The sequence below is a fragment of the Bombus flavifrons genome, chromosome 16 (genome assembly GCF_040668555.2).
Source record: "Bombus flavifrons isolate JBK064 chromosome 16, iyBomFlav1_principal, whole genome shotgun sequence".
NCBI lineage: Eukaryota > Metazoa > Arthropoda > Insecta > Hymenoptera > Apidae > Bombus > Bombus flavifrons.
This window is the reverse complement of record NC_138457.1, coordinates 10065616-10079919: the sequence shown is the minus strand read 5'-3', so window position 1 is coordinate 10079919 and position 14304 is coordinate 10065616. Positions and strand designations below refer to the sequence as shown.

General features: G+C 37.7%; 1 protein-coding gene across 21 annotated transcripts in view; it reads left to right on the top strand.

Moving 5' to 3' along the window:
- The window catches only part of heph (polypyrimidine tract-binding protein 1 heph), a 415917-nt gene that overhangs the window by 346118 nt on the left and 55495 nt on the right, over positions 1-14304 (top strand). For all 21 annotated transcript variants that reach the window (XM_069130464.1, XM_069130468.1, XM_069130475.1 and 18 more), the window contains one exon: positions 4936-5085. In XM_069130464.1, the coding sequence (XP_068986565.1) occupies positions 4936-5085 (150 nt within the window). The remainder of the gene's footprint in view (positions 1-4935; positions 5086-14304) is intronic.

Here is a 14304-nt window from a genome sequence, read left to right as displayed (position 1 = left end):
GAGCAAGATCGAAATATAAAAATTCGTAGCAAGGTTAAGTGTCAACCAAATCGCCGGAACTTTCGAGGCCGACTGCGCGTTCATTTCCAGGTGAATAGATCATTTTCACGGCAATCAAGGGTGTAACAATTGCCGAGCACGGTTCGACATTAGGACACGCGAGCGTGTGTCCAGTCCTCGCGAGAAATCTGCGCGCTCGGCCCGCGCGTTCCAAACGAAAACCCAATTGCGCGGCTCTATGCGTCATTAGCGCCTCGAAACGGAGTTAACGGGGTTAAATTCAGGACTGGCGGTGTTCTCGTACTGCCGACGATATTATTCCCCCGTCGTACTTCTCGCAGGGCGATGACTAACCCCATGGAAATGCGAATGAATGATCGTTCGTCCCGCAAAACTCGATTTACCCTCGTTTTTCCCGCATCCGGAAATCTCTCTAACGAAGCCCCTTCTATGACTTTTCACGATTCTCCTTCTTTTTTTTTCCTATTTCTGCCTTTTTTTTTGTCTTTAGTTGACAGGGCTATTATGCGGATATGTTTGAAAGGGTGTTAGGTTTTCACATTTGTCTTGGGAATGACAAAGTGGAATGTATTTATTTTTAGATAATAAAATGGTTCAAAGGGGGTGGCAATCTTTTATTTCCAATGGAGCTTTTCTAAACACGGGCTGGAAAATTCTTTCCTTTGTTTTTTACATTTCTGATTCAAAATGAGAAAATTCTGATGCAAAATGATGATCGAGATTTTGCATTACCCTAACCGAGACAATCGGAGCCGTTTCGTCGGGTTCTCGAGAAAATCCGAGTTGCAATGGAAGAGAGAGCAATCATGCCAGTGTCTCGTTTTCCTTCCGAGGCCTGTGCGTGATCGTCGTCCCGTTGCAATTCCGTGTTTCTCTAAAACACCTTCGCTCCTCCGCCGCGCCTCATTTCCCTGTTTACGTAGTCGCAGCGACAGTTTGCAGAAATTTAATAGTTCGATGTCGTTAATTTCAGTTGTTGGAAGTTTCCGGGACTTTCTTTGATCGGATTTTGCGACTCGTTTAATGGGAATCGCGCGTTAGAATTAAAGCGAACGAGCGAAGCTGTTCCACGTTGCTGCAGCTCGGTCGAGCCGCTTTTGTTGCGTGAATTCTTTTGTATAAAATAATTCCTCTGCATATGGGACGAATAATTGAGTAAATTGGGTTATACAATTAATGTTAATGGCAAAAAATATTCGTATCGATCGAACATTTTTTTCTTAAAGCAGAATAGGGTCGGAAAATTTTTTCAAGATTGATTCAACGATTCAAACGCTCGTAAAAATGTTTGAGACTCAATTTTCATTTGTTGATCTGATTTACCCTTTCGGACCTTGAGAGATTTTGTTTTTTTTTTTTCTTATTCCTACTTGGTAGCATAAATATATACATATGTTTGAGACTTCGTTCATGAACCGCATTTCGAATCGACGAATATTTTTCAAGAACGCAACAGAATGTAATAATAAAATAATTCCTGCATTCCTGTTGTCGATCTTCAACAGCGGATTCTCTTTATTAAATTCCGGTTGGTACGCTTTAAGTATTCAACCTCTTGGAGAGCTTTGTAAACCCTTTGTAAACGCGGTGAAACGCGACTGCCATTCTTTCGATCATTCAAAAATCTTATTTCTTAATTTTTTCCGAGACTCAAGCCGGGCGGAATTACGTTTACAATTCATAAGTAACTATTTGTTTTGTATCGTTTCTTTTCTTGTATTAAATACATACATTTTTAGATAGTCACGTCAGTGATACAAGAATTTATTTCGAGGAATTACATGAAAATTCAGAGAATCGTCAGGAACAGGGAGCGTTTCGCTCTTGTCTTTATAATATAGTTTTCAGACTAGAAATTCATTAAAAGTAGACTGACAGGCAAGGAGAAGCAAAAGCCCGGCGAAAGAAAAATATAAGGGATGTGGAGAAAAAGACGTCGAGAAACCGAGAACGGACGGAATAAAAAGGAAAACAGGGAAAACGAGAGCGAAATAAAATTTCAAAGTTTCAAAGAATTACGAAAGAAGGGAAAATGGGAATTGCTTCGCGTGCGAAATTAGATGTACAGCCTGTAATTAGTAATTTAAAGTTTGATAACTGAATAACATTTACGAATCGATCTCGTATTATTATGTGCTCAAAAACAGAATGTCAGGACTATGTTAAAAAGATATTTTGGATTCTGGTTAAACAAAGTAACATATGAAACGAATAAAATAATTAAATTCTAAATATTCACAAACGAACAAAGAGGAACAAGTGCAAGTGAAATGCAAGAATTAGTAGAAAATGAGAAAGAAGAGAAATACTCTTTTAACAATCGAAGCTGTACATAGTTTTTAATGGGATGGCGTAATTGAAATGAAAGCTTTTGTTGTGTGTGCCGTTTTTCTAAAAAAAAAAAAAAAAAAAAGGAAAGGAGAGAAAACAGGCTGTTTTCCTTTTCATCCTGCTTCTTTTCCGCTGAATTTCCTCGTGTCCCAAGTGTGTTTACCCGAGCTGAACTTCAGATATTCCATTATGGCGGCGGCTGTGCTCCGAGGCAAATGTAAAAATGCCTTCCAAGCACATAGCTGTTTCTCCCTTTTCCCTCCGCGAATCGACCTGGAATCTCGAATTTGCTCTCTGGATCGTTCGACAGATTTTTCTCCTGTTCTTCCTCCCTTTTCCATTTCTTTTCTTTTAAGGGCGGCGAAAGGAATTATTATTGCATGGAGCGGTAGAGTGATTTTTTTTTTTTTTTGCTTTTTAATAGAGGAGGTTGATTTGTGAAAACATTTGACTCGAATACTCGGATATAGATATTTTTATATAGATAAGTAAAGGTGCAAAATAGGAGTTTTCTGAATATTTTGAGGAGTATTATGGAATTCTTTAAAATTCTATCAATATTTAAATAAGATTATCGTAAAGTTAATTTGGACCAGTTCGTATGTAATTTTATTTTAATTTAATTTTCAATTTTGTTTTTAAACTCGGCTAATTTTCTATTTAAATTTCGATCTTAATTTCAACCAATATTTAGTTTAAATTTTATTTTTCATTCAAATTAATTGTCTGTTGAAATTTCAGTGTCGATCTTAAAACTTTTGCCTACTATTTAACGTAATTTCTATATGATATTTATACGGAATTCTTTAAAGATTATTCCAATAATCTTTCGATATATAAATCTGTCGATTTAATCGTTAATTTTTTTTATTATATTTATTTTCTCTGTTTATAAATATTCTCATATTAATTTTTACATTCCGTGACAAGTAGGACGAATTTATATCTTCTTGGAAGCTTCTCTGGGTAGGTTCTACGGAAAAATTAATTTTTCACGAATTTTTTTTTATTCTTCTTTCTTTCTAAAAAGTATCCCTTGTTCTCGATTTTCCAGCGAGCTCAAAGGAGAATACCTCGTTTCGAGGGAAAAAATATAGAACGCTTAAAGGTGGAGGGAAGAGAAGAATGAAAAAGTGTCTTTTGAGACGTTTTAACGAGAAATCGATATCTCTTAAGGCACTTCTGCCAACGAAGTGCAATTAATTATTTATCATTTTCAGAAACATACTTTCTTCGGTAGTTGCCCCATGAAGGGAATTTACAACCTGCCTACTTTTTTTCCGTTCACGTTATTTAAGCGGTATATTGCAACTTGCATTCCATACAGATCTTGAAATATTACTGACTTTGCCACTCTTTTCGTTTGTACGATGGAAAAGAAACTCTGTCCCATTTCTACAATTAAGAGGTATTTAAGATATGCATTATAAATAAATTCTTATTTATACAACATGAATATGTTTGGTATCTCGTATATGACGAAAGATAGAAAAATTATACGTTTAAATAAATTTCAACCTTCTCTAAATAAATGAATCTAATTATTCTATTCAAAATGATACACAGGACAGGCGGTATAGAATTTCGAATGAATAACAATTTACCTAGCATAAACATCTCTTGCAATTAAATATCCCATTATTAGTCTATCCATTCTACAATTAATCATTACACTTCTATTAATTGTATCATAATTATCGGTGCAATATCAGAATTTCTTCCTTTGATCCATCGTTATAATTTCAACATTCATTTACCATCAAAATTATCACAAATTTTGCCTTAAAAACCAAATTCATTTAATTTAATTTCAATTAAATTTTACTTTTAGAATTTCTATTTCAAGCTAGATTAAAATTATGGTATAATTTTTTACATTTCTTGCATAATCCACATCGAAGTCCGTAGAGCTGGACATACAGTCGTTAAATTCCCGAAATTTTAGTAAAATTAAAGAAGAAATAATACGATATTAAAATATTCTAAGGTAATTTGCTATTGTTTCTCAATTTTGTTAAGATTTTCATCAGAACAGTATGGTCGTTGGCTCGAAGTCGTTCCTGCCCCATTATCGTATTAAAAACACACTCAAAAGGCGATGCAATCGAAATGTTGACGTTTCATTGCCTTGCAAAGTAGTTTTTATTGTTCCTGGCAAATATTTAAGTTGTATTCCGCGACCAGGAGGGAATTTCGAGTGGAAATTAAGTAACATCGACGGAGAATACGCGGAAATTCAATTACAGAGATAATTCTGCATTAATATTTGGATTGCGCGACGAGCTAACCTCTCTTTTGGATTTCAAAACGCGTCGTTTCCCGATTTTACCTTCGACCATATTGAAATCGTCCACGAAAGTGGAATTCCTTTTCTTATTTCTGTTCTCGCATTCTCAAGATGTCTCAGATTTGCAAACTGCAATTCTTCTTTGGAATGTGTTATAGAATGTTTGGGAAATGATGTTTTGAGATGGCAAAAGGTCATTACAATAAATCACTTATTTATAAAAAGGCGATCGTCCTAGTTAAATTTTCTGATTTAATAGATTTTTCTAACCATATTCCGATGATTTTCTGTTGCAGGCGTTCCTGGAAATGGCGGATGAAAATGCTGCTGCGACGATGGTAAATTACTATGCCTCGTGTATGGCTCAGCTCCGTGGCAGGGCAGTTTACGTTCAATTCAGCAACCATAGAGAACTCAAAACCGATCAAACGCACACCAACAATGCGGTGAGTACTTGGACTCTTCGCTATAGAATTTTCTTTTACGAATTCTACGCTATATAGAACTGCAATAACGTTCAAGATAAGAAATTTCTAATATAAGCAGAATAAGCTGCTAAATAATTAACTAGCAAATAATTTAAAAAATCAACCAATTACATCCCCAAATTAAAGTTTATTTAAAACCTAATCTCCAACTAAACTGTCTCTGTGTTGCTATAGGAACAAAGATTTCTATCATTTATTAGAAAAATGATATTCCTTCAAAAAGGGACACACAAGAGAGAAACAAAGCGAAGTATCGGAAAATCGATCGAGATCAAAATTTATCGTATAAAATTCTAGCAATTTCCCAGTCGCCATAAATTCTTTTTTACTGCTGTCGTAGTTCTCACGACCACGTAAAATTCTCTCAGATCCCTTTTACACCGTACGAATGAGACACGTTAATTAATCACGTTCATCGAGTAATATCGTTCGAGGGATGTAGGGGTAGACGGAGGGGCAATTTGAATCTCGAAAACGCGTTCGCAGCCTTTGAGAGGAGATCCTGGTCCGACATTGTCGCATAAAGCTTCGATTATGCGCTTCCGGGGAGATACAGCAGCGAAGATACCGATAATCGAAGCATGAACTCCACCCACAAACAATTTCAATATTATCAAAATCGAAACAGGTACACTGTTCTCACATTTTCTGCGCAAATAAATTCATTCCGAATTTAATAACGATCGTGGTAATAATAGTAATCCTGAAACATGTCCTTTCGTTGTATATAATACTAGCTGCGTCCGCGGTTCCGCCCGCGCCGACTACACCATTTGCGTTACATACGTTTTTAGCAGAGGACAGCGTTTAAAATAACCGGTATTGACCGTTTTTTTTAACTTTTAACGCGTCTAAAGTTCAGAACATCGGCGCATTTAAAATGCTTATTGCGCGAGAACCGTGTTCGCGCCAGCTGTTGTCGCCATACCTGTATCAAAGAATACGACAGCCTTTTTATCCGAGGTCCTCCGGTGTTTTTAGTTTTATCGTTAGGTATCAGCAAGTAGAGATCGTGGCTAGAATTCGGGCGCGAGCATGTCGCGTATGCTTCGAAAAGTTTCCTTTCCTACGTAGCAACATTATTTGGTCAGGTTTTGGGCTATGTTACAAATCTTTGGCGCAATGAGCGTCTATTTCCATCCAAAGATAGACTTTCGGTTCTCTGTGATTGTGGTTGCACGTCGTGTGTAATGGACGAAGAAAGTATCTACACGCGTATCTTTCTGCGAAGTATCTTCAAAGAAACCCCGAAGAAACTTGCAATCTTGAAATATTAACTTCTTCTTTGATCCGCAAAATATGATATGAATGAAACTGCTAAAATAACACTACAAGATGCGCAACATTCTCGACAAAACGTATAAGAATATTGGGTGAACGAATTCAATCCGAAGGACAGTGTTTTAATTCTTAGAAATAATTCTCTTTAATTCGCAAAATACGATGTAAATTGAATCTGTGAAACATCGTCGCAAGATATTCGAAATTCCCGGCAAAATACATGGTACAAAGGTTCATCAACGGCGCGAAGTCAATAAACAGTCCGGTTTGGGAACTCCATTACAATTAACGCGTCCATAATTTATGAACAATCCCTAGGGCAACGGACTCCATCTTGTTGATTCTGTTTCCGCTCTATTCTCAGTGCAACGGACGTTGTCTTTGCAAGTGTTACGTGTCTCTTACACATATCCCTCTTTCTCTCTGCCGCTGTCATCCTTTTGCTGGACACATTGTGGTCGTGGATCCTTGGCTATTCGGTATAATTTAGTACTGTACTCCAATTAGGAAGCTTTCTATCAAACGCGAAGAAATTTTTGCTGATTTTTTCAAAGATTTTGTTGGTTTGATGATATTCGTGGATACTCGGGAAATAATTTGATAATTAACAGAAATTAATTGTCAGACAGTTCAACTTGACAACGATCTTCGACGAAACTGTGAAATTCCGAAATAAGTACTTCCATCGAAACCTTCCAACGAAATCAATTTTGAAAGTACCTTTCAGTTCTCTCTTTTACGTTAAAAGAACGGAAACGAGATATAAAAGACGCGGGGAAAAAAAGGAAATGCTCGATATGTCAGCTGCTGTGCGAGCTATTCGTCGAATGTAAACCAAACTCCGGTGTTTTTCTCCGGTTCTTTTGTCCTTTCGTTTCTTTCTTTCGATTTGTTACCGGTAATAAAATTCCCCACTTCAGCTACTCTTGAATTTGCCGGTTCAAACAGTCAGCCGCGTCAATTGTACTTCTCTACGAGCTCGATTTTCCTGTACACACGTGTGCCATGGAAAACAAATCCACTTGCAACATGCGAAAGCCTCGCCTCCTCCATTGTTCCGCATCGGTTTGTTTCGTTCGTACCGAAACTTTCCGATTTTCCAACGATTTTTCCGACAGTGGACAATCGTATCGTGTCATTTTTGAAAATCAGTCACCTGTGGTTTCATATTTGGAGATTGATAAATATTTGAAGGGTTCGTGACGAAAATAACTCTTGCCGATTTTTATCTTTTTGTAGAAAAATATAATAAGCGTGGAACGTGGAACTTGCAATTTTTCCGTAGTACAAATCGTTTACTTTCCGTCATTTCGTGCTCCATCATTTTGTGAATTCCACTCGAACCTATTAAAGTGCACCGTTATGCAAAAGAAAATCGAAAAATTTTATACGAATTGATTTTGTTACAAGCCTTTCAATTGGTTTGAACGAAGGAAGCATTAATCAAGTAGTATAAGCGTATCATTTGTCAAACGCGGGCTTAAATAGGACGAAGGTTCAAAATTCGAATAAGTTAGCTGGTTTTCGATGGATATCGATGAAGTCTCGTTTGTATTTGTTTGTTAAACGTTAACTCACAAATATTTCTTCGATCAATAAAACAGTATTTATTTTTAATCGGTTTTATTTTTATAATGTTTAAAGTGGACTAAATTGCTTGCACCAGAAAGAGTTTGTATTCTCGTATTTTAATTGCCATTTCTGTTTTTCTTTGACTCGGGATTAATAGATTTATTAATAAAACAATTATAAATGTTTTACATTTCGTTTCGATGCGTATTAATTTTGTCTAGTAATTATCGAATGTAATAAATACATATAAATAATTATTGAAATTTGTTCTGAAAAAGCAGTTAAATACACTGAAATTTTTCACTGATTTTTTTCTCAGAAACCAACTTTCAAAATGGGCAAATATTCGTCCGAATCTTTTATTCGCTTTTTCACCTAAAATTTTGATTGGCTATATCAGCAATTACATGACACTGTGTATATACCGCAAACGTGACTTTCAACTGTTTTTCAACGCCTTAACTTTCAAACAGAAAAATCGCAATCTAGGAAACGAAATTAATTACGTGCCCGGTAATCGATAGCATTCACACGTTTGGAGAAGCGTATCTGGCAGGGAGGATCGCGGGGAATTAGTTGGCGATGAAATACGGCGCCGATATCCTCGATATTTATTTCTATTGTTTTTGCCACGGGGAGAAAGAAACGAGCGGGCCAACTTTTTATGACAGTTTTCTCTCCGCCATAAAGCGAGGAAATTACTTATTAATTACGAAAGTTTTCTTCGCCGCCGTACTCGCGCGGAAATACGAGCTTTCCTCTTTTCTCCCTTCTCTGTCCTCCGTTTTTCTTTTTTAATCAAGAATAGTTTTAATACATCTTAGGACGGAAAGAGAATATGCTGGTTTACGAAGATACATTGAATAAACCCTGACATAAATATTTATAACTGAGAGAGAATTCGAAATTTGGGAAATTTGAAAATAAATCTCACGATGAATATCTGGCAAATTTAATAAAATAGTTGGAGAACGTTACAAACTCTTTTTTATCACGTTAGTGAGTAGTAGTTGGTTGGGAGCTTTCTGCATAAAAGAAACTTCAGGAATATTATTGTATAATTATCGCTATGAAATAATTTCTTGGATTAAGTAACTTTTTTTTAATGTAGAAACTGTTAGAATTTGAAACTCTATATTTTAATTTATCTGGTTTTTCCTAATTGTACGTAGCACGAAAAATTGATTACCTAATATGAAATTACTTTATATTTAGCATGTGATACTAAATATCGGTATTTAATATTGGAAACTACGATATACCTAATTATCGAGGAAAGAAGGCGTAAGAAAGGAATGTTTAAGATTTGTAGCTAGTATCATTTCTCATTCATTTAATATATGTATGTGGAAAGTATTAGTAAGTGTCCAGATACTTGGATGAGTCAGTGTACCTGTACCTGCATATACAAGAGTCATTATCCTTATTTGTCACTTGTCTACTCAGCTGATCGCTAAACCTGCCATTCCCCTCGGAATCGGTGTCCGTTTCCAGCAAGTTGCCGGATCATTGGGGAGGAAAGAACGGTTTGACAACTCCCGGCAACTTCGCCTGGGGACTGCGTGTCATCGAGAAACTCGGGACATCCCCTATGCCACAATTTATCCTGGCTGCTTATTAATAATAACTACGTTTTCGATCGTGGCTCGATCGATCGACCAGATAGATCAACCCTGAAATTTCCCATCGAATGACAACTTTTCGATTTTTCAAAAGTACCTACCTACATTCTCCTATAGATTTATAGTCTTGTTGAGGAGATGATAAGTTTCAGGCATCGTTGAATCATAAATCGCGTGGAAGTAGGTTATGGGCGAAGTTTCTAGGGCGAACAACTTATGCGTTGCTTTTTTCTTTTTTCTTCTTTTTGTTTCTTTTTGTGGACATCGAAAACTAGTATTGGAATATTTTCCGATACTATCGACTTGTTATATGTTTTTCCTTCTTTCCTGACAAGGTGTTTTTGTGTGAGAATTTAAATTTGTTTTCTACGAAGTGAATGATCATCGATTAGAAATTGTTAATTCTTCGATAATTTTTGCTTCTCTAACTCGCCATCAATCCAGAAAAACCAGACGAAGAAACAAATCTTTCGTAATTTTTGCTATTACAACTCCCAAACCAACCTACGCATCCCACCTTCTCAGAGTCTGATAATGATCATAAAACGGAATATCCTGCATAATCCAATTGGTGGATTATACATCCTTGTAACCCCAATTACGTCCTGTCTACGTGTCTTTATAAAATTCTTACAAACCCACAACGATCGGCAGAGCGTCAGAGCTTCTGGAACGTTTCCTTTCACGAGGGCCATGAAACACGCTGGTCAAGCGATGTTGTACAAGCTGGCCAACATCAAGAACCGCACGTGCATGCAAGCGAGGCTTTCACGGCGATTGCTTTCCTCGGCGTCGTTTGTCACGAGGATGCTCAGCGAGAAATCATTCGACCCTTTACGGGGGCGGCTGCGCGAGAAGAAAATCAGACCTTCTTCATCCGGCCCTTTACGAAACTCGATTTGCATCTGTCTTCGTCGAAACAGAAAATTCTTGAAGCTACAGGAAGATTACAGGTAGCGATTTTTGCGAATTTTGTCAGATTCAGGTGAAAGTTAGAATGTATTTTAGAGGGTTGTTCGTTATTGGGTTGGTACACACGAAATTTCACTTTGTCGAAGTTTCATATTCACTTTAAGCTGTCAGAAGTCAAGATGATGCACTTCTACATGTAGTCCTGATTCACTCCTTTCGTACAGTGGACGATATTAGTAAATTAATAACAACTTTAAGATCATGCGAAACAGCGTAATTTATACGATATTTATTCTATACTACGTTCTCGGGAATCTTCAAGGACGAAGTCGACGTTCGATTTTAGAATAAATCATTTCGAAAATTACTCCATGCGTGAAATATAATACACTTTTTCGTAGAATCGTGGGATTCGTTGGTCGAAAACAATTGAAGGAAATTCCCACGGTTTCTCTACGTTCGATTCTCTATGATGCAGTCGGAGGTTCGATCAGGTGGTCGTTTTTTCCCCGAACGAAGCTCGAAATTAAACGCAGTCACGCGTGGACAGACGCCGGAGAATTTCTGGAAACCACTTTTCCCGGTGTCGTTCGAGCGGAAATTTCCACGAATGCGAAGTATTTTAGCCACATAAAGTGCATCGGAAGAATAAAGCAACGGACTTGTCCAAGGCGTGTGCAAGGAACTCGCCGGAATGCCGGATCATGGGCGGTATTTCATTCTGAATTTCCGGTGGCCCGTGATTTTTAGAAAGCAGGTATTTGTTTCGTACATGTATTGTAAATAGGAAACTGCGATTGGCTTCCCTACACTGGCGCATTCGAAAGTATGTGGACACTCTATTGCTTATTTTTAACAGAATGCAATTTAGTTTAAAAATTATGTACTTAATGCAGTGTACCAGTACTTCGATACTAGATACTTGGATGTTAATATCGTATCTACATTTCTACCATTTTTATACCATTGCCTTGTTAAAAAACATGTTTTCTTTAAAATTTGCTTACTATACATATTCGAGTATAGTGAAACAGTTGGAATGTAAGTATTGCAAGCTTCGTCATATAATTACAAGTACATACAAGACTTAAGAGTGGCTTTAAAAAAGCACATAGTTTTAGTACATCCTGTGCATATTTCAGCGAGCAGCACCACAAATTCCCTGTTAAGTCTCCACGGGCGAGTGGAACGTGTAATCTCTACAATATCGAGTCTCGTGGCCCCTTGTTGCATAAACAAAAGCGTGAAACGAGGGGATTTCGTTGGTTAGTGCTAGAGGAAAGAATTACGTGGGGCACGGTTAATACATTGACCGCCCCTGGGGCTAATATGTCGGTTAAGTAAAAGAGGCGCGAGCGAAGCACGCCTCTGAACTCGTTTAATAAAGACACCGTGCGACAAAGCATCCTTGCATTCTATAGTAATTAATTTACAGGCTCTCGTCCCAACGGATGTTTGTCTTCATCTCACTATCTTCAGGTAGAAAATGAATTAATAAGTTATCAGCGATCAGGATATCTCCAACATTATTACATATGTTGTATTGGCATCGCCTTCATATAAATGTTCATAAATTGAATTATAGTTTGAAAGATTCGGAAACGAAATTCAGAGTGGGTATATAGATAATTTCGTGAGATTTTACGCGCATCTTTTTTAGTTTGTTTCGTTATATAGTAGCGACAGGTTTAGCTGGTCTCTTTTATGGCAAGATACTGCCATGTCGTAATAGTTCGCTTATTTCACGTCAGTTCGTTAACGTAATATTAGTACCACGTTCAAACTACTAAGCACTAAATGCCTAGCAGGTAGTAGATGCTAAGTATTAAATAGCGAAGTAAACAGTAACTACTGAATACTAGTCTCCCCTCGGCCCTTGTTTATAACCATTAAATAAGCATAAGTACGCGCTATTTATAAATATTTCCACCTCGCCTCTGCCATAATTAAACTCACACCACAGACTGCTCGCGTTTCCTCGTTTTAATCAAGATCCTAGCGAGGCTGTGCACAAAGAATGACACTCGGTTGACGCATCGCCACACGACACGGGCGATTCTTTCCTCGCGACACGGCTTAGACACCTGTTTCCAATAGCCTGAGAGAGGCGGAGGACCGGCTCGCCTTTGTGACGAGAATATACGGGCCTGGCTAATGGTTTTACCGAGAAGGAAAGTTTCGCCGGCCTTTACGAAGCCCCATAAAAAGTGTCCCGCGTAAAGCCGTGACATAATTCTACCTTACACTGGCCGCGGTTCCTCTGACCTCTTCTCTCTCTCTCATTCCTTTTAACCACGAGGAAAAATGGACGCGAAAGTTTCCAAACTGACGGCGTCGAGAAGGAAATTCGATGCGTAAAGGAGAAACCTGAAACTGACGACTGGATTTAGCGATGTTTATGGCGAAAAGAGAATATTTTAATGACTTTATTTGGAATTGACCAACCGATGAAAGTTCGAAGAAGATAAGCAACGGTATTTTCAGCTTCGTAGTGCGAGCATAGAGGATAAAAATTTAGTCGAAGGTAAAATTCAGCACGTTCTAAGATACCGTACAGAATGACAGGACAGTTTATAGTCTGGTATCAATTATTCAGTGCATGAACACGCGAGCAAGCCGTTTCCTTGTTGACGTTGAAAACAATGCCCAACTTACGTCAGTGCCATGCCTGTGTACGCGTTGACGACAACGTTAGCCTTTAACACTTGTCGGTTTGCGAGGAAAACTTGCAACGGACGTCTTAAACCGTATAATACCACGTCACGAAATAGCGATAAATATTCTCGCTGCTTATAGGTTTATAAATTAGGTTTATAAAAACATTTTTATTCCTATTAATAAGAAATACGACAATAATGGCAAATAAAATCTTGTGAAATATAGAATACGAAAGAGTTAAGCAACCCAACAGAAACTCGCTTCATTGTAGTCGACTGTGGCCTAATGATACTAGTTGAGCATACTAGTTAAATTATATTTTCTATACCAGCTTGCTTTTACAACGTTTTAAAGGTATCCTTCAACCTCCATGAAATATCAAAAACTGCAAACTCTTGAAATTGAATGCGACTAAAAATTCCAAGCAGTCGCTATTTTCACCGACCATTCGAGGAATGTCGGAAGTGGCAACTTTCACAAAATATTGTCAAATATGGCAACTACTACTAGGAGCATCCAAAAATTCCAAGATCCCGAAAGATTTGCAGAAAATACATCCAGAAATAGGAAAAGGAGCGGCTGGCGGTGGAAAAGGGCGGGAGAAAAGGTAGAGGGTGAGAAGAATGCGCGAGGTGTCTCGCAGAGACAATGCAGCGCGTCGTAGATCACCCAAGACACCCTCCATTAAAAATATTACGCCATCTTGGCAGCATAACCACCCTCCAACCCCTTCCTCGCCGTTTCCACGTGGCTCCTTGGCATTTCAGACGGAATTCGCAGTAACAATGTGGCAAACTTGTATCCGGCGTATCGATCGGTGAAATACGCGTGCAGATATCGTGTTTATGGAAAATGACGGCTGTTCACCATGGCTGTTCTGCCAGTTGGAAAACCGACTGTTTTATGTGGGCTGGGAAAAGGTAATTAAATAATGTATAGTAGTAGATGATGCTGATATTTGTATAATAATAAACAGCCCAACCAAGCAAATAGTAATGTATGAAGCAAATGTATAGCCGTAACCGATCCAAACATTTAACAAAATATCAGTAATTAACTCAAACAATTAAATAGCATATCAATCAAGTAGCAATCAAGTAGCATAGGGTTTTTAAAATACATCAAAATTTGT